This window comes from Drosophila pseudoobscura, chromosome X (assembly GCF_009870125.1).
Source record: "Drosophila pseudoobscura strain MV-25-SWS-2005 chromosome X, UCI_Dpse_MV25, whole genome shotgun sequence".
Lineage (NCBI taxonomy): Eukaryota > Metazoa > Arthropoda > Insecta > Diptera > Drosophilidae > Drosophila > Drosophila pseudoobscura.
The window spans coordinates 60,990,577-61,014,458 of record NC_046683.1 but is presented as its reverse complement, the minus strand read 5'-3'; the positions used below and the strand labels follow the sequence as shown (position 1 = coordinate 61,014,458).

The window sequence follows — 23,882 nt, the reverse complement described above, 5'->3', positions numbered from 1 at the left end:
TAACTAACCGGCAAAAACCGGTGAGTGAAGAGAGTGCAGCTAAAACAAGAAAGGAAGACTGGCTGTCGTATGCCGAGGCTTTTGATACCCTAACAGATCGATCGATCTCCGATCGGTAAATGTTGGGCGGTCCTTGTCCAAGTCCAAGTCCCTAGTCTACAAGTAGTCAAGGGTTTAAAAATAGCCCAACTAAAGCGCTGCACTTGGAATGCGGGCCAAAAGAGAACCCAGAGCCGAGAGCCGAGCGCCGAGAGCCCGCTGCCCAACCGAGCCGATCTTCGCTGCACAAAGCTGCGGCTCTCTCCACCACACGCTTTCTCTCTCTCTCTCTCTGCTTGGTAACGCATCATCGCGTCATCGCTCGAAGAGCTCTCTTCGATTGCTGGCTGGCTCGCGCTCTTTCGCCCGATCGTAAGCTTTAAATGTGTGCGGCGCAAGCTTGGGGGCTCAGTTTTTTTTGGCTTTCAACGCGTGAGGAGCCTTGCCAGCACCGCAGCAGCAGCACTAGCAGCACCGCACCGCACCGCCCCGCACCGTAACAATTGCCGCCAATCAATTAAGTTCCGTTTAGTGATGCAAACACCGAAACTACTCGTATGCTATAGCAGAGGCCGTAGTTAAACAATCTCGAAGGGCGCCACGCAAGAAACAAATGAAAGGCATAAATGCAGTGAAGTGAAACAAACAAAAAGTAAAAAGTAATAATCAAGTGAAAGAAACAAAACCAACACAAACCAACAGAAACAAACAACGAAAAGCATGTGAACAACAACAACAAAAAACAGCACAGTTTTATGCTCGAAAAAGAATTTACGTGGCAGGTGTGTACGGGGGAGCACATAGCTCCAGAGAGCAGTAGTGGTGGCATTCCACAGAGAGATTGTACATAATCTATATATTATATATCATATATTATATGGGTATGAAAACCGAACCGAAATCATTTTTCAAGTGTTGCAGGGCTTCGTTTCGCTTTTTGCTACCGTCTCCATCGTCTCCATCGTCTCCATCATTCGCTCTCTTTGTTGTTCGCCCGATTATATAAGCCGCAGCATAAAAAGTAGAAGGGTAATGTCGGTAGCGTTGCTAGCGTTGTTTGTTGGCCCATACCCAGGCAGGCACCGAGGCACCGAGGCACCGAGGCACCCAATATGGCTATACAAACAAAACCTACACACCGGCAGAGTACAGCACAGTGGGACATACACACGACTCTCCACTGTCGACTGTCGAGTCTCGAGTCCGTCCCGCGTACATAGATAAGATAGCATAGCTAATAATAGTATAACAAGAGGGAAAACTGTACGGAATAACGTCATTTATAAAATATTTATGGATTTTTTTGTGTGTGCCGCCCGTTGCCTGTTTTGTGTTTTTTTTTTTTTTTGCTAATTTTCAATTCAATTTTCATTCAACAACAAGGTTTCCAGATGCTGTGCTTGTGCTTTATATTTAAACATTATTCACAGGCATTTGCTAAATAATAAACAAATTATAAATAGGTAACTTAATAAAAAGGCAAACGGCAAAAAAACACACACAAGATAAATAGAGAGACAAATAGTCTAAACAGACAGACAGACAGACAGTCGTACGGACAGCTCTGAAAGCTTTTTGTACCCACCACCACCACCACCTCGTATGCTTTATGTATCTTTGTATCTGTCCCACTCGATCCGATCCGATCCGATCCGATCGGCTCTCCCTTGGCTACGTCTCCGCCTCTCGTCTCGCTTTTTGGCATGTATTTTGTTTACACTGCCACAAATCAAGGTTAAAAGCGTCAAGCGCGCAAATGGACAGAAATTAGTCGCATAGGTGGAAGTGAATTTATCGCAATGATCGAACAATTTGATTTCATTAGCCATTTCTGTCGGTGCGTCGTTGTCGCTGTCGGTTGCGTGTGCCCCACACACACACAGATTCCCCCCACTCGTTCCCGTTCCCCCTCGCCGCACACGCACGCACCGTGGAAGACTTATTACTTGGTAGCTTACCCGCAGAACTGGGGAAAGGGAGGGGGCAAGGGCGGCAAGGGCAAGCTTTAAAGAAATGCCGACCCGAAATGCCGAAAAATATGAAACCAGAGCAAGTAAATAAAACACGAGAAAGCTTATGGGAGGCAATGGTGTCGAAGTTTATATACTCTGGGGAAACGTGCTAATGGATAAGGGATACTCCTACCCACTCAGAGCTCTCGCTCGGGTGTGAAAGGATTTGGAATTCTGCGAACGATGCACAAAAATACCCCTCCACATGTCATATTTTGTGAGAATTATAAATCATCCGTTAATCAAATTTTGGCACGAACTGATTGCTGGAATGGGACACAAATGGGGTTCAATTTTTAAGCGCTTTTGCGTTGACCATTGGCAAGGATCTGTCTAGATGCAGTTTACTCAGGGTTGAGGCAGGATAAGGTTTCTCTTTGGCTATGAAGAATCTCTTGGTATTTTTGAGAAGAAACTCCTTTCGTTGTGCGAACTCTTTTGATTGTTGTTCCAAGCTGATCTCTTGGTGGATTGGGGATCTTTCCCTATCATAACCCTATAACCTCTTGAGTAATCAAAGAAAAAGTTGCTAAACCATTTTGGGGACATGCTCAAAGCCAAAAAATAGAAATGTTGATGAAAGTTTAGCAGGTGATTGGCCAGGCCGTGCAACTGCTCTAGAAAACTTTGCAGACTCTCCTCCCACCTTGAAAAAAGGGTAGGGTACATATAACATATCTCGTACATATGAAAAGCGAGAGGCGGCATCCACGGACGGGCAATCAGAGGTCAGAGCGAGGCAAAGCAACTAAAAGACGAGACGAGACGAGACGGAACGACGGCTCCGAAAGCCGACAGCCGACGGACTATGCTTTTGGTCCGAAATTCGACTCCGAGTTGCAATGTGTGGAAAAGAGATGGAAAGCAACAGCAAAGACAGGGAAAGAGAGCCACAGAAACAGAAAGAGCAAAGCTTCGGCCAAAGCCTCTCTTTTGGCTCACCCTTACAGCCCCCTCCTTCCCTCCCCCCCCCCCCCCCCCCCCCCCCCGCACGACCAATATACCCTTTGTAATCATCGTCTTCATCTCTTTCGACCAACTCGCTGAGCCGCCTTCTTCTCTTACCCTTCGCCCGCATGGAGTACCATTCAAATCTCCGTTTTCTTCCCCCTCTCGACCATTCCCGATACCCCTTAGCGCTGCCATCCTCTCTGCTACCCTTCAACTCCCCCCCGTCCCCCCCTTCATCCATTCTCTTTCGGCCATTCAGTACCTTTCAGCTCTCCCCTTCTTCCGCCGCTCCAGTAGCTGTTTAACTCCGCTCTCTCTCTCCCTCTCTACCACACTCTTCTCCGGCAGTCAGTACCTTTCAAGTGCGGGTTGGAGCTGGAGCTGGGGCTGGGGCTGCTGCTTTCCGCTGGCTTTGGCTTTGGCATCGGCATCGGCTTCAGTTCAGCTTCTGCTGGCTCATCAAAAAAGCCAAAAGTTGTTGAACGTGAAATTATTGTACGCGAACACGAGTAAATAGCAGCGGAGCAGCCAGGCAGCCCCACACGAGACTGTATCTGTGGTGTGTGTGTGTGTGTGTGCTTGTATAAGTATTTATGCACACACACACACAAACACACACAGGCAGACATGAAGCAACTTTTGACTGGAAGGTTTATTTTTTTTCTTTTTGTATTTTTTGCATGTGTTGTTGCGACGCGACGCCAAGATAAATAGCAACAACACGAAAAGAAAACGGCAAAAAGCCGATGCTAGCGGCTAGCTCTGACACCGACGCCGACGCCGACGCTGACGCAAACGCTGACGTCGATGCCAAAGCAGAGTAAAGCATAGATGCATCAGATTTCGCATTCAAGTGAAATTTATGGCAATCATAAAGCTTAACTTGCTTTCGAGGTAAAATATGATGAACAGCAGCAGCAACAACAACAGTACTAGCTACATGGGAAGGAAAGAGGGGAATAAACTGAAAAGTAAGCAGTGGAAGAAGGAGTAGAACAAGCAGTAGAAACATCACAGAAGAAGTACTCTTGAGAGAGAGAGAGAGAGAGAGCAGTGGAAGAAGCAGTTTTAAAAGCAGTTTTGAAGCAGCACGAAGTTAAAGATCAAAGCAGTAGAAACAACGGTACTCGTAAAAGCTGCAGCGGAAGCACAACAAAAATGAATAGGCGAAGTAGCAAATGCAGAGCAGGCTTCAGCATAAACATAAGAATGAACGAAAATAATACGCATATTTTCGCTCTTCGAGTGGCATACTGTATGAATAGCACTTTAAGCACTTTAATAAACGGAAGCACAAGCAGTAGGAGCAGTAGAAAAGGCATCATCCGAAGCGGTTGTGTTAAGCAGTGGAGTGGAAGCAGAAGAGGGGGAAATCGCTGCAGCAATGGCAGAGGCGTCAGCAGAATAAACTTACAGTTAACATTTGGCATACGTCAGCATTTCATAGTTCAGTTGACGCACCGCTCCCGCTGCCGCTCCTAACCACAGAGAGAGAGAGAGAGGAGCAGTTATCGCTGCCAAGCCATTGCCCCACCACCCACCACCCACCGCACGTAGCAACAGCAACAACCCCGCCACCGCACAGGTCGCTGCTTCGATCGCGCGACGTAGGCAAGAAAAGCGCTGCCTCAGCGCATGGCTTTCTTGCTGGCTGCTGCCGCTATCAACAGATTACTCATCTACACACTATGCGATTACCATACACACATGAACACAGATAAGCTGATATATTCCACAGATACAAAGACACATAAGGGGCAAAAGAATGCCCCAAAGGTATGTACATATGTACATACTATGTGTTTCCCCCTTCAGTGTGTACATTCATGCAGCGGGAACAAATAGAAACTTTTAATCAAATATGTACTTTAGATAGTTATAGATAGATAGATACATAGATAGAAATCTAGCCCACCCTAGAGTAGACACGTACCTGCCCAAGATTCACTCAACCCAACGAAAGTGAGAAGCGAGTGAAAAGAGTGAAAACAATGGCCCAAAGGGGGAGAGGATGGGAGAAATCTGAGAGAAAACCAATCTGATAAGATCTGTACTTTTGCTGGATGCATCTACACCTGTGTGCACTTACGGCCTTTGTATCTTTCCATCTTCTTTTCCAAAGCGAAAGTGTGCGATGGGGCAGTGAAGGCAAGGTGTTAAAACAGGAAGCACAGATTACTAGATGTTTACCTTAGATATACTATGTATGTAAGATTGAATATCCAGCGAAAGTTCAAAGCAGATAAGATACGATCGGCACTTCAGAAAGTTCCAGATAGATAGTTACAATAGCCGAACGAAAATCTACGTAACAGAGGAAGCACAAATCTTAAGATGAGATAAGATCTGTTAGCTTAGATCAGCGGCAGACACCGATCCAGGTCACAGAGAACGGTACACATCGTAGGACACCTTATGCACTGGCCTGTCTTTCGTTTGGGTTCAGTAAACCTGAACTTGTTATTGCTCTACTGTTTCGCCATATAGCTGATGATGAACTCTTTCTTTCGAGCACTTCAAGTGAGTGCTCAATGTGTTGCTGAACCTGTGACGGACGACCAGCAGGTACCTAGCCGGCTAGGCAGTACAATTCTCCGAAATTTCCATGAGCCCCATGAGCCTCGGTTTACTGAGTGTCTCATCGGGGAGCAGGGAGAAGGGAGGAGAGATATGCAGAATGCAAGACTCTCTGGCTTATTGGTTGTGTGACAACAGACAAAAGAAGCCCCAGTAATTAAAGCGGAATTCCAGGAACTCATCTACGAAATCTCAGATAAGATACGGCAGAACAGGCTGAAAGGCAAGGAAGATACTGCAATTTAAGCCAAACAAACACGGACACGGACACAGCCACAACCACAGCCAGATGCCAAAAGCGATGCCAAACTCAATTTAAAGAGAGGGAGAGGACGGAGCATCCATCCCATGTCCATGTCCAGGGATTCTGTCATCAGTCTCTGGTCTGGACCATAAATCTCCCGCCACCCTCCTGTTACCCGCAAAATGAGAGCAGACGGAGATACGTTTAGAATTTGATTGAATGAATGTGAAAAGCAAATCATCGTCCGAGGCATTCAATGCCAATACTCTGTAGCACACACGCAAAATTTGTTCGATGCGGGAGATGGCTTTACCTGTGGAACCGTCTCCAGTCCTCCCTCCCGCCACATGCCCCATGCCCCATGCCTCCTGCCTCATGCTACCGTGTGTTATTCTGGCTTTATCAGTCGTTCGTTCTTTTTGTTGTTCTTGTTGGATCTCTGTCCCTCTCTCGCTCCCTCTCTCTGTGTGCTTTCGGTGCACAAACATTTTTCAGTTGCGGCTTGCTCGCTCGCTCTCTCTCCCTCTCTCTCTCTCTCTCTCTCTCTTTCTGCCTGTCTTTTGTGTGTGTGTTGCCGGGGAAATGGGTGACCCCGAGACCCTCGTCGCGCCGTACTACCCCTCGGACGTACGGACGTACTGGCAGGCAGTTGGTTGGTCATTAAAACTACTCGCAGAGTCGAAAAAAAAGGTTTCTATTTTTAGCAGTGATACAACAGAGCAGAAACCCCCAAACAAAACCAAAAACCAAAACCAGAGCCAGAGCCAGAGAGAACTTTTGCTCAATCAAATCGAATCTAAACGAAACGAACCGTTTTTCGGGGCAGGCACCTTTCGTTTACTCTTATTAACGCTTCCCCACTTCGCAGCTAGTGCCCACTACTGCCTTTGGCATGTATCTGTATCTGTACCCGTACCCGTATCCGTATCCGTATCCGTTACTGTATCTGTATCTGTATATGTAGCTGCTCTGAATGCAGTATATATTTCATCAAATTTTTGTACTCGCAATAAATTCTCATCGTCTCCCATTTCTTTCCTCGTTTCTTTTTTTTTTTGCAGTTTATTTCGTCGCAGCTGAGATGCCAATTGATTTTGATTTTTGCAAATTTTAACAAGACATTTATATGATTTGATATCGCGACGAAGGAGGAATTCGCATACGAATTACAGCACAATTTTTGAGCAAAAATTCAGTGGACCGGACCGCAACGCACCGCACTGGTCGCACGGGGACGGGGCAAGGTCATATCGATTGTCATCAGCTACTGTCATTGCCACACACACACACACACCCATACAGAGGCACACACGAGTCGCACAGAATGGCTAGCCTGCTGCACAAGCCTGGGAGGTGCTTGCACCATATGCTTATAATATATGCACTAATATTTGTATCCAGTGCAACGACACGTAAGTAGAAGAAACAGAGACACATCTGACTCTGACTCCGACTCCCACTCCCACTCCCACTCGCCCTCCATGCATCTGAATCTGCTGAATGTTTACCCAAGAGTTATTAAGTGTCGAGAGAACATTTTAATTTATATTCGTGCTCACATATACATCCATACATATGTGTATGCACATATTTATTTATCGCACTTGTCGCTGTATCGTATTTATTGTCTGGTCTATTTGTTTATGACCTTATCAAATTGTATGAGTATCATCAGGTAGTTTAGCATCCCCTCCACGATGCAGAACAGCAAGACATTGTTCAGCTTGAACAGTCCACAGGCTCTAACCGCAAATATGTGCTCGGCATTCTTCAGGTACAGTCCGTAGTAGTGAAGCTGCAGAGATGATAAATCGATTAATGATCGAATGAAAAATCAAAGATATCTTCATTTTTGAGTGCTTTGCAACTGAACAGAAAATCGATAACATTAAGTAATAGCAAAAATCGATTAATAATCGAGAAAAATGTCACAAAGTTAAAAGTTCAGAGAAACGAATCGATAAATGAAGGATCCCGCGAAAGTTGCGAATGATAATCGATTAATAATCGAAGGAAATACAACAAACATTTTGGCAAAGCGTTTTAAGTGCTTTAAGTAATTCGATAGATAAAAGAGTTATAAATCGATTAATAATCGAATGAAATATCACAACAATTTACATTTTTTAAAGTTTTGGGCGACTTTGCATCAGAGATAAGATGTGCCTACGATGTCTCCTGGATCATTTAATTTATAAAATCCCCTGATTTTATACAGAAAGCCTTCGCTTTGATTTATCCATGAAGAACTTACAGTTTCATTGAGCTGTTTGACCGTGCCACCCGGGGGCAGGGCCAGCACACCACTCCTGAGTACCTCCCGGGTGTGGGCGAAGCGACAGATCATCCGGTGAGTGAGGCATATGACCAGCACGAGATTGGCGAAGAGGCCCGCCACGAAGGCCATGGCGTAATAGTTGAAGGGGAAGGCGCGGTGGTATTTTCGCAGAATGAATTTGCTGTAGTGCATGAAGTATGTGAAGAACATGTGCACCATGCACTCCATGGCCACCAGGCTCACAAAGCAGACAGCCTGGAGGCCGGTGAGCGAGCATATGGAACGGAAGAGGGCCAGCAGCTGGTGGTGGACGTGGAGCAGGCGCCAGAGCTCGAGGGCCAGCCACGTCTGCTGGCTGTGGTACAGCTGCTGACGCCGTCGAATGATGGCATAGCCGAGGGGAGCCCGGAGGGAGGCGGCATCCGCTAGGAGCCTGGCCAGCAGTTGATTTGAATGATGCCCCAGGTGGTCGAGCAGCACCAGGACCAGGACGTAGAGGCCCAGGGAGAGCCCCAGGATCAGTTGGCAGGCGTAGATGAACAGCAGGCTGAAGACGTACAGGAAATTTTCCCTCACCGCGGGGTCCCACGCCAGTATCTGGAGGGTGTGCACCGGCGACAGGATAAACACCCCGATGAGCACACCTACGATTAGCAGGTTGCCCCTCGTGGACAGACGGTCGATGGACTGCCTCAGCTCTGGGGTGTGCATCAGACGCATCAACCGGCGGCGACACCGGAGCAACTGGTTCAGACACCCGACGATCTCCTCCTGCTTCGTGGTGTGGATGCAGACCGTGGCGAAGGCGCAGAGCAGCATCAGGACATAGCGGTTGAAGCCAATCAGCAGGAGCAGCCGGTTCTGGCGCAGAAAGGCCATCCGATGGTAGACCGAGGCGAAGGCGATGGGCGAGAAGCAGCCCACGAAGACGAGCATCGCATATCCATGGATGCGCCAGTAGAGGGACTGCCGGACCCGGTGCCCTCCACGCGGCGTGGAGGCAGCCATCAAGCCAAAGACCTTGGCCAGTCCGTAGAGCACGAGCAGCGCCGCTATCGCCACTTTTCGTAGCCAGTAAAATGTCAAACCCGCCAACGACGACGACGCCATATCGTTGTGAATGCAACTGGCATTCTGTGCGGTGCGCCACAGAGAGTCGAGGACACATAATCGAATCAAAGCCAAAGGCAATGGCGCATTGGCGCATTGGAGCATTGGAGCATTGGTTACGCCAGCTATTAGCCTGATTGAATTTCATTTAGCCAAGGCGTTCACTCAGCCAGATATAATCTCTGGCTCTCTGGCTCTGTCTCTGGCTCTGACTCTGGCCCTCAGATATACACATGTAACACATTCAACGAGCAGTCACCGCCCACAACAAAAGGGTTTCATGGATACGATGGATACGATGGATATGGATGGATGGATGGATGGATGAATGAACGGGATGCACTGGGCAAACGTTTGTCACACTTTGTAGCCTTGAAAGCCAATGCGTAGGCTTTCTCCTACGTCTTATGTCCAAATTTCCCATAAGCGAATGGCTTCCAGGGATTTTGAAAGTAGGAGTGTCTCCATTGCCTGTGTTCCAGTTTTGTCCAGTGTAGGAAACCCTGCGGATAGGCAAACGCAAATCACATTTCAGTTAGATATTGCATCTGTTAGATACTCCAACGAAAATTAGGTGAAATCAAAGAGCTTATGGTCTGTGGCTTGCTCTCGACACTCTCTGTGTCTCTCTGAGTACAGTTTTGAGCATCCAAATCAGTCAATATCCAAGTGGCTTTGCCCCATTTCTCTCACCTGTGAACGGCTGAAAGGTGAAACACGAAGGCGGGGGGGGGCTTTGCTGTGCCCCCGTTTACGGGTTAAGATGGATTCAATCTGGGATTCCAATCAATGTCGAAGCGGGCGAGTGGATCGGAGAGGGGGAGTGGGTTGGGGTTTGGGGATAAACTAACAATTTAAATTCCTGACACACTTCCTTTCGGTGTGCCATACGAAAGAGTGATTTCTGTGGCTCTGGCCACATTCTGTATCTGTATCTGTATCTTTTCCGAGTATCTGTATCTGTGGCGGCACCAGGAGTTGGGAAATAAAAAGCGTTGTACCTCGTTGTCGTTGGATTATTAAAAAAGTTTTTCGCTTTTTAAAGAGTTTTTCTCTTCCTCCCCTGCAGCCCCCCCCAACCCCCCAACCACCGACCCCTTGATGTTTTTCATTCATGCTGCTGCTGCTGCTGCTGCTACAAACACACATAAAATGCAAAACACTCGAGTGTCTATATGCGTATGGCGGTGTGTGTACTTTCATCCTTTATGAAAACTTTCCACGGGGCTGTTTATAAGTTTCTCACCATCAGAGAGGCGGAGAGGGGCGGAGGGGCGGAGAGGCAGCAGCAGAAGAAGCAGAAGAAGAAGAAGTATCCCCATGTATCCTACGGAGTACTCGCACAAGTTTGTGTGCGCTTTTGTCCTCTTCCTGTTATTGCCGCACCGCCACCATTCTGGCTCTTTTTGTATCTGACGGGTTGCTGCTGCTGCTGCTGCTGCTGTTGCGTCTCCATCTCTATCTCTATCTCTGGGTTGTCTGCCTCCAGTTCTAGTTTCGGTTTTGGTTCTGGTTCTGGTGCTGTTTCTGGTTCTGGCTTTATCTGAATAGGCAGCCAAGTGTGCGGTTTGGTTTTTATCTAGGTTAGGTGGCTGCTACTCCAATCCCCCGTTCCCCCCCCGTTCCACCCGCTCGCCCCGGTCTCCTCGTCACCGAATGCATTGCCCTGTCCTCCATCTGACGGCTAATTCATTCACATTTTTTCGTGTTTCGGGTACTCTGTAGAACCCCCCAACCAGCCATAGAAGGGTATGCACATTTTTGCGAGGCAGCTTGCCCTCGAGGCTGTCATGTGTGTCCTGTGTGTGTGCAGGAAGATGCAGTTGTTCCCCAAAACGTTGTAGATTTTGCCCATATAAAAGTGTTTCAGAGCTTTAGAAAGTACATTGTAGAAAAATGCCCCAGGAAGTACACCTCAAGAAAAAATCAATGTGCTCCGAGAGTGGAAAGTGTTTTTCAAAATCACTTCAAATCTCTCGATTATATAATTTATTTAGACATGCCTAAAAACACTTTGAAATGTTTAAATCAAAGTGAAATGTAGTAGTGTGTTTCTCTGAGTGTAGCTATGAAGATTTATGGAAATATGCATTATAAAGAGAAGATCTGCAGGATCTGCAAAGCCAGAGGCCACGTTTGGCAGACATAGAGTGTTCGCTCCGTCTATGTGATGGGAGGCGTGGATCAGCGGCCTCACGAAAATCAAGTTGAGCAGCATTTAAATTGTTTGCATTTTTGTTTGTTTTTTGAGGCATTTCGGGGACATGCCTGCTCGTTTAAGTCTAACCTCCCGTCGCCGTCGCCGTTGCCGTTGCCGTCGCCATTTGCCGAAACTTCAAAGTCAGATTGCGCACTCAATACGACAGCGAATGAGTGACCCCCCGACCCGGCCCGGCCCGGCCCGGTCCGACCCGACCCGACTCCAATCCAATCCCAACAACTGTCCCAACTGTCCCGCTGATAACACGACAGCGAAAGAGCGAAAAGCGAATGTCAACGGAACACAAGACAAACTTTAATTAAATAAAGTGTAAGAAGTTTTCATGGGAGCTCTCCTTCAAAGCAGCCATCGGTTTGGAGACCCCGACACCCCACCGAACCACCAAACAACATTCTGTGGCATCAGCCGAGACTTCAAAGTGCAGGTCCAATGAAAATCGGATGAAAAAAGACCCCGAACCCCGAACCCGGGAAGGAGACGGCATAAAAAACTAAAGTTTTTAATATTCGAAGGAGAAGATGCTTGTGCTTAAATTAAGTCGATTTTTTTTTCAAGCAGATATTTACTTTGTCCCGACTCTCGAACCCGTGAACCCCCGAACTCTCGATTGTTTGTTCGCTTCGAAAACGAGCGATAAAAAAGGGAAAAAAGGAAGGGCAAAAACAAAACAAAAAAACGTCAAAGGAGGAAAATTTCCCATTATATGGGCGAGTGAAAATGACAAATTAACTTGAACAATGGAAAGCCCCTACCGTGCGACAGGGAAAAGAGGAAAAACTGTGTGGCAGAGAAAGCTTCCCGAAAACTCAATAGAAATGTTCGTGCAGGAAAGGAGTGTCAGGCGTAGTACTCGTATAAAATTAATGGAAAACCAAACACACACTCCACAGTCAACAGTCAACAATCAACAATCAACAATCGGGCATCAATAGAAGGAAACTTTAATTGGTTTACTGCGGAGAGGGTCCACTGTTCGGTAATGAATCACTTGCCGTAGATACTCGTATAACCAGGGGACCAGTCGTCCATCAGATAGGACTCGACCTTAATGCATTTGGTCTGCGAAAAAGGAGGAGGTTTCATGAGCATAAAGATATGGCAGATCCATAAGATGGCTGGGAATTATAAATACTGGAGAAGGGGAAGGTTCTTTGTTCCTTTCTTTCTAAATGATCTTCTTCTGGGTTTCATATCTTATACCAGTAATATTGTGTCCCTTTTTGGACCTTTTGTAGGTGTCGATAAGGAAATGAAATATTTATCAAAACTCAGTTAAAGACCGAAAGGTCTTTAGTTGGCCTTTATACTTTGGTTTCCTTCAAAGAGGTCTCTTAAAAACGATTAAGACACTTATGGCCCAAGGAACGTACATTAACATCGTCTCTATGGGGCCCCTCGAATCAAGCGATTTTCGGCACTTCAATTAGATCGTATTGTGGTTGCTCTTTCGGGAGAGGAGGAGCTCCTGACATTCCTCCCAACATTCCCTGCCTCCTGCCCCCTGCCGCCCACTTAAGCCACCACTAAGAGCCACCTTCATATTTTATTGACAAGCAAAACCACTAACGAGTCCCCCACATCTCTCATATTTCGTTACAGTCGACCTTCCACCGTTGCCGGATCTATGCGACTCAATTAAATGTCCGCCCGAGTCGGATATGCAGTGCCCGGCGGATAGCTCCGTACGCGAGACACTAAATGCCGTGGACCTCATTAAATGGAATGCGGTCGACACTGCCATCCACCCAGGAGCAGGGCCAGGGGCAGGAGCAGGAGCGGGAGCAGGGGGAGGAGCAGGAGTTGGAGCCACAGCCGTTGCCGTAACCGCTGTAACCGCAGCGGAGTCACAGATGTCGTACAACACGAGCCTCATACCCGACGAGGCCTACGCCCAGTGCTGCCTGTCGAAGAAGTGTGTGTGCCGGACGTGCTACATACCGGACTGCGACACGGCTGCGGGGGAGGTGGTGGTGGAGGTGCTGCCGGAGGCGATGGACACGCCGGGCCAGTGCTGCGGGGAGTACCAGTGCCGGAAGGAGCCCAACTGCACGGAGGTGCGGGAGACGGACTTCTACTGGCTGCAGCAGTGCCAGCGCTGTCAGTGCACCTCGGGGGCACGCATCTGTCGCCAGAGCTGCGACGAGGCCGACGCCGAGAAGGTCGAATCGAATGCCATTTGCGAGTCGAAGAACCTCAACGAGTACTTCAAGGACGGCGACACCTGGCGGGACGAGTGCCTCGAGTGCGAGTGCGTCCGGGGGGAGCAGAAGTGCACGATATCCTCCTGTGGGAATGTCGACTGCCCCATCGAACGGCATGTCTACCTCAGGGACACCTGTTGTCCCGTATGCTGGCCCGAGGGCCATCCCATGCCACATGAAAAGCAGAAAGACGATGCGGATGCGGATGTAGATGTAGATGCAGATGCGGAGGGAGGTGGCGATTACAAGGAGGACGATTCCATCGAGGAGATAGAGGAACAGCCTGTTCCGCCGCTGCTCCCCGAGACCACGCAGCGGACCACAAGTTCGGTTAGTGCGGAGCTTCTGGCCAGCACCACCACCAGCACCACAACGACAACAACAGCAGCCCCATCCACATCATCCACAGCTGCCACAGCGGCCTCGCAGCAGCCATGCTGCCTGTGCTCCTACGAGCTGGAGCCCAAAATGGTGGAGGTTGTGGGCGAGAACAATGACTTCTCCTTCTGGCTGATGGCCTTCTTTGTGGTGCTCCTGCTGTTCGTCTGCCTGATGCTCAGCTCTTACATTCAGCACTTGCGTGCCAAGAAACGTTCCTACGATCCGGTCTCCACTCTGGATCATAGCATCTAAACGAACAGAACACTAAACTAAACTAAAAACTAAACTAAACTAAACCTTATTTCCGAGCACAATTTTTTTTTTTTTTTTCATTTGCTTGTAGGAATTTGATTATAAGGATCAGACTATGCTTTATTTCTTTGTCGAAAAAAAGGAATACCAAATACCCCCCCGGGACTCGAACGAAACCCCATTTCTTTGTTTATTTGGTATTGATCTCATTTTAAATTTTCATTTACATTTTTCTATTTTTTTTTTTCAAAATTTGCAAACAAAAAACCGAAAAACGCAACGAAACTTCCGCAGCAACAAAAATCAAAAAAGTATTCTTATAAACAAAAAAAAACGATAAATATTTAAACAAAGAAGAACAAAAAAGAGTTACTAAAAAAAAAAAAAAAAAAAACACGAAGAAACGTAAATCCATAAATTGTATATAGGAGAAGTAAATCTTAAACGTTTTTTTTTTTTTGTTGATCTAAGAGAACTATAATACCAAAACAGAAGAGAAAGAATAAGGAGAAGAAGATGAAGATGAAACAACAAGAAGGGAGTAGGAGAAGGAGAAGCAGAAGATTAGTTTTTAGTGGTAGCTCTTAATTTAGGAAGTATGTGATATATATGCTAATTAGCTTATGGTTATTTTGTCAACACACGAAAAGAAAACAAGTATTTGCAACACCCACACCCACACACCAACACCATCCCATCCCCCGACGAGAGTGGGGAACACCCCGCCCCCCGCCTCCCGCCCATCTACATATAGCTAATGTCATAATGTTGCCACATAAATGTATACTACCATATAAACAACAAGAAAAACATTATTTAAATTTATGTTAAAACAGAGAATAAAACCCAAAATTGGTATGCAAAGCGAGGAAAACCAATTAAAAAATCGATTGTCTCTGTTTATTCATCGCTTGCTGAATAATTGTTGCTGCAATTTGTTGCAAAGTTGAGCTCTTTTGTTTTCTCAACCTATAATTGGACCTCTACTAGAAGGCCATTTATCGATCAGGCCAATCATAATTCAGAACGCCCAAACACAGATGGCTTTCGAGTACAGGGTATTATGGTTCCCAGGCGCCCAAACAGTACTAAAGGCACCTGGAAATCTGGTATTTAAATCCTTTTTGGGCACCCCATACCCATCCTCTCTAGATACCCACGTACATTGGGATCCTTGCTCAACCCAAGAGCTCTGTCATCGATATGATTGCCATCAGAAGTACCACAGCAGAGCCGGTACGCATACAAAACTAATGCCCATGGAAATACTTTCTACAGAAAAAAATCAAAAAATCTGCCCAAAAAGTTTTGTATACAATTTTAAATGCGACCTTCGGAAAAACGCAAACAATAGAGAGAGGGAGAGAGAGAGAGAGGGAGCAGAAGCTGGAGTAAGGGTCCTAAAGGTCGTTCGTTCTTTTTGGCAAATTGTATGCTAAGCATAATGTCATGCCATGATATGATTTATAATATGTAATAAGTTCCAGGCAGCCCGGGCAGCCGAGGCAGCCGAGGCACCCAAACATTGAAGTGGGTAACATAAATAAATACATAAAGGTACAGGCAGAGGAGAGGGAGTGCGAGTGGGAGTGGGAGTGAAGAAAGAGCCTCTGAAAAATACGAATATGCATGGGAATTGGGTGCTCCATCGCCATCACCCTCGCCATTCCCATGCCCAAATCCCTCCTTTGTCGACGAGAGGGCCCCGAACAATGTCATACATTTTGTTTAGATTGTTATCAAATGCTAAAATACCATGAATAAAGTAGTATATAAGCAAAAGGTATAGGTACTATATATACACGTATTTGTATAGTGCGGGGAGCGGTGGGAGTAGTTGAGTGGGTGGCGTAGTGATTTACAGAGGCATACACCTAATAAAAATGCCACTTGAAGCAGGGAGCGGGCGGCGTGGGCGGCTTGGGGGCGGCATGGGTTCACCAATCGCTTCGATACCGCTCTGAAAGGCAAAGGCAAAGGCAAAGGCAAAGGCATGACACCCAAACAGCCGGATCCGTCCTTCCGTCCATCTGTCCGCCTGGGTACACGTGTAACCTCCTAACGATTGCAGCCGTCAAACGTTTTGTATAAGGATAAGAGCTACAGGATGAAGAAGGCATCTGTATGTATAGCTATAGGTACAACAAAGGCACAACACAATAGACTTCAAGAGTTTTGGATGACACTTTGAGTTATTTTGTTGTTGATGCTGTAAAAACACGCAAGAGAGAGCGCAGTAGAGGGTCCCAGAGATATGCGATGGTAGATTTATTGGAGGCACAGCAAAAAGCAAGAAACGAGGAGAACGAGCAGCGACCCCAGCTAAAAAGCTTGCCTCGCGATAAGGACAAGGACAAGCGCCCACTACACAGATTTGCCTCTGAAGAAAAGTATACGAAAAAAGAAACCAGAAAATAAACAGGAGCAAAAGTATTGCAGGGAAGTATACAGTGGACCGAAACAGAAACGAAAAGTATACTGTTGAAATTTATATCTTAGGCACACTCTACCATTCAACACAGCAATCATCGGGAATGACAGCAGGGGGAGGGAGTGGGAGAGGGAGATAGAGGAGGAGACCAGAACTGAATCGAGTGGACAGCGAAAATAGTGAGAGGACTGAAAGGGCATTGAAAGGCATCCAAGCAATCAAATCCATGTCTCAAAAAGTGAATAGCTATTGCAAACATTGCACAAAAAGCCCAAAACAGAATGGAAAAGAGAGAGAGAGGGAGAGGGAGAGAGAGAGGGAGAGGCAGGCATGTAGAGGACTGGAAAAGAGATTGGCAAGTGCTGACAATAAATAGAAGGCCCGGACAGGACAGGACAGCACAGGACAGGAGAAGAAGGTAAAAAACGATGTAAAAGAAACTCTTTAATGTTCAAAGGGCGATGAAAAAACTATCAACCATCAACAATACACCATCTCCCAACAAAAGAAAGCAACTGTACCGTGGTGTAACTGCCGACGGGCAGCACTTGAAGGGAATATTCCAGGAAATATTCAAGAATTAAACCACATAATAAAGAATAAATTTGCATAATTTACTTACATTAACAGAACTGTGACATTGAATCTAAATGTCAGTGGGCAGCACTTCCCAGCAGATGGGCAGCACTCAACAAGCGCCTAAGTATAGAAATATCATCGTAAAAGCTGGAATAAAAGAAGAAAAAGGGTTAACAGCTAAAAGAATACCCCAAAACGTGTCCATTAGGGCTTTAGTCATGCTCGTCACTTGAAAAAGTTAGAATTCGTGGACAAAAAATGTTAATAAATCACCAAAACTATTATCTTTAGTCATTCATGGTAATTATGTGGATGTTCATGTATTTCCCAACGTTTTATTTAGTTACATTCAAAGTCTAGTGGAAAAACACAAATTTGTGGCAACCGCGGCTTTGGATATCCTCTTTCCTAACTGATACGGGCCTTGACTTGAATTTCTGGTCAAATGGACAGCACTTAAACGATTCTCGATTCTATGCCATGGGCAGCACTTGACATTATACTCTATTCCATGGGCAGCACTTGAGTGAATATTATGCAGCAGCCAGCATGACAAAACAACATCAAAGAGCCACATTAAACATTCCAGCCAGGAAGCGGAAGCCACTTGATTTTGGTCATGTATACATCTACATCTATCCACATATAATATATTTTAATGTAAGTGCCATCAATCCAGATCAGATCAGAGGCCAACCAATAGACGAAGCCACGCCAATTGTCACATGACAGAAATGCAAAGATGATTTATCGAATAAGGCAATCAATAAAAAGACATCAAAGAAGCCCCACACTCGGGGTACCCCGTATCTATTGATAGCCACAAATGACTCTGAGCTATCGTGAAGCTATGTATATCAGTACAGTATGTACATTGTGTATATATTGTATGTGCAAAAAGTGTGGCAACAAGAGAGACCTCAATCCATATATCAAAAGCACATTAGCTGAAATTTGAATTGCCAATTGCTTCACACATATAAAATACGTATAGATACAGACACACACAGATACAATACATGTATAGATACACGGATTGTGGGCAGTGGGCTGTGGGCTGTGTGTGCGGTTAAAGCGTACATACGGATGACAAAACCCCAAGCACATGTCAAAATTAAATAATGTACCGCACGATTGCTGACTCGTCCTGCATATTCCATGCCATGCCATCCCATGCCATGCCCTGCCATCCCATGCCATGCCCTGCCGCACCGGCCGCCCGCACTGCCAGCCCGCAGGACTTGTAGACACGGCATTGGCATTCGCTTTTATTTGAATTTCGGTGCGTGCGGCTGTCACTTGTCTGTTACATTCGCCATGTAAACACAACCGCAGGCAATTTTGGCAATTTGCGTCAACAGGCGAAACACGGAACCGAAAGCAGCAGCAACAATAAAAAAGAGAGAGACCCAGCCATATTCCAACCCAATCCCAAGCCAAACAAAACCAACACCGAGGAGACAGTAGAGAAGAGCGGGTACGGGGACGGGGACGGGGACGGGGTAATACCCCCCGACAGCCAAGAGACAAACGTCTCGCCGGCTTGGCTTAAGCCGAGAGGTAAATATAAACCATGGGGGCCTTCTGGGCCTAGACTCTGCTCTGCTCTAGTCTGGTCGGGGGTCGGTGGCAGCAGCAGAGAGAGGGCTATGTAAAGTCGCTTGCACCCAAAAGAAAAGTGTTTGCTTTGCCACAGAGGCAGCAGAGTGCGAGCGGAGCGATGGGGGTGGCAGGGCGGAAAGAACAAAAACATGGCACAAAAAATTACAAAATACTCAACAAACACACAGGAATGGAGCAGATTGGAGATTGGAGAATGGCGACAATGAGTGAGGCTGTAAGCCATGGTTACCCTGTAATTGGTAGAGAAAATCCACAAGTTTCCAAGGTGAAAGCCAGAAAGCAATCAAAACCTGAAGCAAACAAACGAACAAACAAACAGAAAACAATCATGAAGCGATTATACACGGTCCCAAGGTCCCAACACAAAGAAGGGACAGAAATTATATGATTAAAATGATATTCCGCACAAAGAAGGTGCAGACAGGAGGAGAAGAGTGCTCGAATGTTAAGGGTGCCTTAGACATATTCTGAGGACGAAGCACTGCTAGGATTCGAGAGGTTGGGGTGAAAATGCATACTGGATTGCTCGATAGATCATGAATATCAGTTTTGGTGGCTACACTCGAAATTATACCATTTTAAATGCCATTCATAATCAAAAGTTCTGAGAGTGGGCAGCACTTCTTCTTATATTCCTTCCCATGGGCAGCACTCCCCACTCCCATTTATATTCCTTCTCATGGGCAACACTTGTATCCCATTCCGTTGTATGGGTAATACTTTTATCTTTAATTTGTTAAGTTCTTTGAACTATTTGGCACTTGACTTCACCAAACAGCACTTGACTGGGAATTTATTCTGTTGCATGGGAAGCACTAGTATCCTATTCTTTCCTGCTAGAATGCAGCTGCATCGATAGGTCCCATACACCCCACGACCCATGAGCCTATTTTGCAGGGTGCCCAAAACGAAACATAAAATAAATGCCACAGATACAAAAAAAATTTGCCATGCCATCGCAAATATACACACAGACGCTATACAGAACGGGGCAGCCGGGGAGACAGGGGCAACAGGGGGGACAGTCGAGATATAAACCAACAAAAAGACACATACACATCGCCGAATATATATAGAGACATGCAGCAGTAATTTTATATATTATGTACACACAACACAATGTATAAATATTTGTGCAAGGTAAGCGGAATATTTTATATTTGTTGTCGCTTCTCGCGCTGAGCGGAAAAAGTATCCACCGAATGCGGAATGCTGAATGCTGGCACTCGTACGTATACGTAACCAATTGAAGATGCTTCCCCTCCGACTGGATATAGGAAATGGGTTTTGGGACTGGGACTGGGACTGGGACTGGGAAAGGTTATAGCCCTAGAGGATAAGCAGAGTTGGGGCAGGGGAACCTTAAAATCGGTTCGGCGTAAGCATCTGCATGCACCGCTAAAATAAATCAAGAAATAACATTTACACGTTCGTTTTATGTTGTATTTGCCACGTAACAATAAAAGACTCATACCCCCGAAAAAGCAGCTCCCACATAGACCAATTTTCACGTAAACACCCTCTAGACCCGCCCCGTTCCCATTCGAGTGGATGAGGGGACAGGACACGACGGAACGAGGACCAGGACCAGGACGGACTGGAGGAAAGCTGAAAGCTGCAAAGCCAACAACCAAGACAATGCCACAAAGGAATTATTTACTACGTGATACAACACTGAAGTCATTCCCGTATAAATGTGCTCTGGTGCTTTGGTGCCCTGCCCCCTGCCCCCTGCCAGTGGGTTTTTTTTTTGGTGATGGGAGACCGACGCCTTAGCACTGGCATGTGGCATGTTGGAACAGAGGGAGTATGTTGATCGGACGCTAAATAGTGATGGGAAATTTGCGCTTTGTTCGGAGCAGCGATGAAAACTCCGAATATTTCATAAAACATTTATATAATCAATAGAATTTCATGGCTGTAAAGGGTTTGCATCTCAATGGGTAGCACTGTAACAAGCGAAACTGTACTTGGCATCTGATGGGCAGCTGTTAATAGAGCCCTAATCGGGTACAACCGTGTGGAAGCAGCACCATAAAAGCTTAAATAAAGGGCAAAATATCATAATCCTACCATTTTAAAGGTTTGCAAAGCAAAGAAGACTTTAAGCACTTGGGTAGCACTTAATTTCGAGTAAAAAAGGCAGCACTTAACCTTAATATTCCATGTTCCATGGGCATCACTGTTCTACCTATTTTATATATCGTATGTTTTTTGTGGGGCAGAACAAATCTTTAGCCTTAAGGCCATCTGAAAGTAACTCGCATCACGATGCCATCGCTAGATGTAAGCTCTCGAGTGCTAAAGGGAGTAAAAGTACTATTAATACATAAAGAAAGCATTTCTCACCCATAAGCACAAAAAGGCCATCGCCATTGCCCATCGCCCATCGCCCAATGCCATTGCCATTGCCATGGCTCCAGCAGATCAGGAGAGGACAGAACACAGCGCAGCGCACGCGGCGCATTAAGCAAACGACCGCGGCGTTTTTGTTTTTGTTGTGGTTGTTGTTGGTCCAGCTGCAGGAGCGCAATAATAAAATAAAATGCTGGCCGAAGGAGTGGGAAAATTGGCTTTAAGATGAGCACAAGCCCAGATCCACAAACACCCGGCAGTGGGGAACAGTCGGGCAGCAGGCTAATCAGCTGTGCGCTCCGCTAAGTAAGTTTATTAGACTATTATTTTGAATTGGTTTTCTCTTCTTCTAGTTGGCTGGTGGCTGGTGGCTGCCGGCTGCCGGCTGCGGGCTCTTCTTCTTTTTATTATTATTTTTTTTTTTTTTTATTTGGGGGCCATTGTGTCTGTTCGGTCCGGTCGACTGCATCTGGCCGAGAGCCGTGCAGGCAGAGCTTCTAACGGCTTCCATTGTGAATCCCAGGCAATTGTTTTGCTCAATGGAGTGCAGTGGAGGAGTGCAAACGTGCTGCTGTGCCCTTGTGCCGCTGTGCAGTGCTGCCCATCGTAATAGAGTGGTGCAGTGCTGCCCATCATAATGCAGTGCTCAGCGGTGCAAATCGATGGAGAAAAAGCAACAAATCATCAATAAATAGATTGTAATTTGTTGAAAGTACTCCAATATTTATTGTAAAGGGAAATTCTATAATAATTCAATGTTTCATTGTTCCGCAGGCCACTCCATTCATCCTTCCAGCCAATCATTTATGGCATACAGTGCTGTCCAGCGTAAAAGTTCCATAAGAGATCCAACGTTTTACATAATTGAAGCGACTGGTATTCAGCAGTTGAGTAAGTCACAGATCAATGGCATAAGAACTCATGCCATGACACATGTGTGTGCTTATTCCGGAAGATGCTGATGAAAGTGTTGAAATATTTATCGCATTTATGAACTCTTTGTCTGCGAGCTGTGCTGTCTCCTACCCGATTTGCAAGACATCCGTTGACATGTTCCTTAGCACGCCAGCCACCGCTCAACGGGCGACAGAGAGGGGAATGAACTCAAGCAGAAAAAGTACACATACGAGTACTGGCAAAATGTTAACAAATTGTCAAAGTGTTGTAAATTGTAAATTTGCGACTTTCTGCTGGAAATATTTCCGCTCTATGCTCTATGCTGTCAAAGTGCTGCCCAGTGTGGCATTACAAACTGACAGAGTGCTGCCAATGGATTCACTGAAAGCTGAAATATTCCCCATTCAATGGAAAAAAGAATTGTATAGAAATAGCCAAGGGAAAGGAAAGGAAAGGAAGGGAGGAACGAACATCAAGTGGCTACCATACAAAACAGATGCCTGGATGACGTTAACCAATCGAATATGTACACTCGTACACTCGTACACTTGCAGGCTGTCAACCGAAGGCCGTATGGTAGTGTGACACCCAAACCAGTTAAAGGAAACAAAGATGAACACTTTCGCCCATAGACAGCCACTTGTCAGCTCTAATTGACAATAGAAACTGAAACGACAGGCAATGGCAGTAGCAGTAGCAGTGGCAGTGGCAGTGGGAGGGACAGCAGCAGCATCCGTTTCAGGGCTGGGCACCGCACCGCACCGCACCGCACCGCACCGCACCCGAAGGCAGTGGGAGACACTGGAAGAGACCCTTGTTGAAACTCAATCAAACGCCCACGTATTCAGTGAAAAGTTCAAACAATGAAGTAGCTGCCACTTTGCTGAGAGCTAGCCGAAAGTGCTGCCACTGTTGCTGATGATGCTGCCACTGGCGACGGGGCCGCTCCTTCTGCTGAGGCTGCTCCCCAAGTTAAATAGACAATTTTGCACACAAATCCATTTAATCTAGAGATAAATAACATTTAGGGCTCAGCTCAACTTCGTCACGTCACCCGTCCGTACCCTTCTCCCATTCTAAACAGGGCGCCATGTCGGTTAGACCAATACGCATCGGAATCCGCAGCTGCACTGAAAGAAAAACACCACAGATGTGGAGTGCACTGCCGAGTCACACTGGGAGAGAGTATTGCAATTGATTTCCGTTTCAGAATTGGAAAAGAGTCTCCCTAAAGAGTCTCTATATAATGGTTTTAATAGAGAACTTTCTTTAATGTTTATCCAGATACCATTTAATGCTTTAACCATCAGAAAATGGAAGAACCTAGCTTGCTTTTTCTCCCAGTGTAACCCAACTAAAACCCTCAGAAAAAGGTTCTTCTGGGGGGCACTTAACGCACCCGAAAACTCTCATGCAGCAATGGCAAATGGCAGCCAACAGGCAGGACAGGCAGGAGAGGGCGACCCTAATGATTCCTTTTTCGGTAGCGTATATCCGTGCGGTCCGCCCACAAATGGCTGGCAAGGACCCTTCCCCTAACGGACCCTTCCTCTCCCAACTTCCCTTCCGTTTCATATCGATTTGTGTGTGAGGGGCGGCAATAAAATCCACTGTGATTAGGTTAAAACTGTTGACTTTCAAACAGGGCTTCCTGTCTGTTCGTCAGTCGGTCGGTTTATCCCTCTGCTACGACTGTATATCGCTTTGTACGTATACTCGTATACTCGTATC

At 46.3% G+C, this 23,882-nt stretch overlaps 3 protein-coding genes across 4 annotated transcripts in view; 1 reads left to right on the top strand and 2 right to left on the bottom strand.

The window, feature by feature from the left end:
- Positions 1–23,882, bottom strand: part of LOC4812243 (vacuolar protein sorting-associated protein 26C) — a 47,793-nt gene that overhangs the window by 13,982 nt on the left and 9,929 nt on the right. Inside the window, exon 4 of the mRNA XM_001352970.4 lies at positions 17,320–17,423. The gene's annotated coding sequence lies outside the window, so the exon portion shown is untranslated. The remainder of the gene's footprint in view (positions 1–17,319; positions 17,424–23,882) is intronic.
- LOC4812355 (cysteine-rich motor neuron 1 protein) lies at positions 449–14,396 on the top strand. 2 transcript variants are annotated; one of them, XM_001352969.4, is made up of 3 exons: positions 449–698; positions 6,885–7,235; positions 13,032–14,396. In XM_001352969.4, exons 2-3 carry the CDS (start codon positions 7,148–7,150, stop codon positions 14,264–14,266), a joined length of 1,323 nt encoding a protein of 440 aa, XP_001353005.3. In that variant the 5' UTR covers positions 449–698; positions 6,885–7,147; the 3' UTR covers positions 14,267–14,396. The 2 variants fall into 2 exon arrangements, with proteins under 2 accessions (XP_001353005.3, XP_015044080.2); XM_015188594.2 differs by having other exon boundaries at positions 449–821.
- Gr77a (Gustatory receptor 77a) lies at positions 7,362–9,233 on the bottom strand. The gene is made up of 2 exons (XM_001352968.4): positions 8,078–9,233; positions 7,362–7,618 (listed from the first exon to the last, which is right to left on the bottom strand). Exons 1-2 carry the CDS (start codon positions 9,209–9,211, stop codon positions 7,457–7,459), a joined length of 1,296 nt encoding a protein of 431 aa, XP_001353004.4. The 5' UTR covers positions 9,212–9,233; the 3' UTR covers positions 7,362–7,456.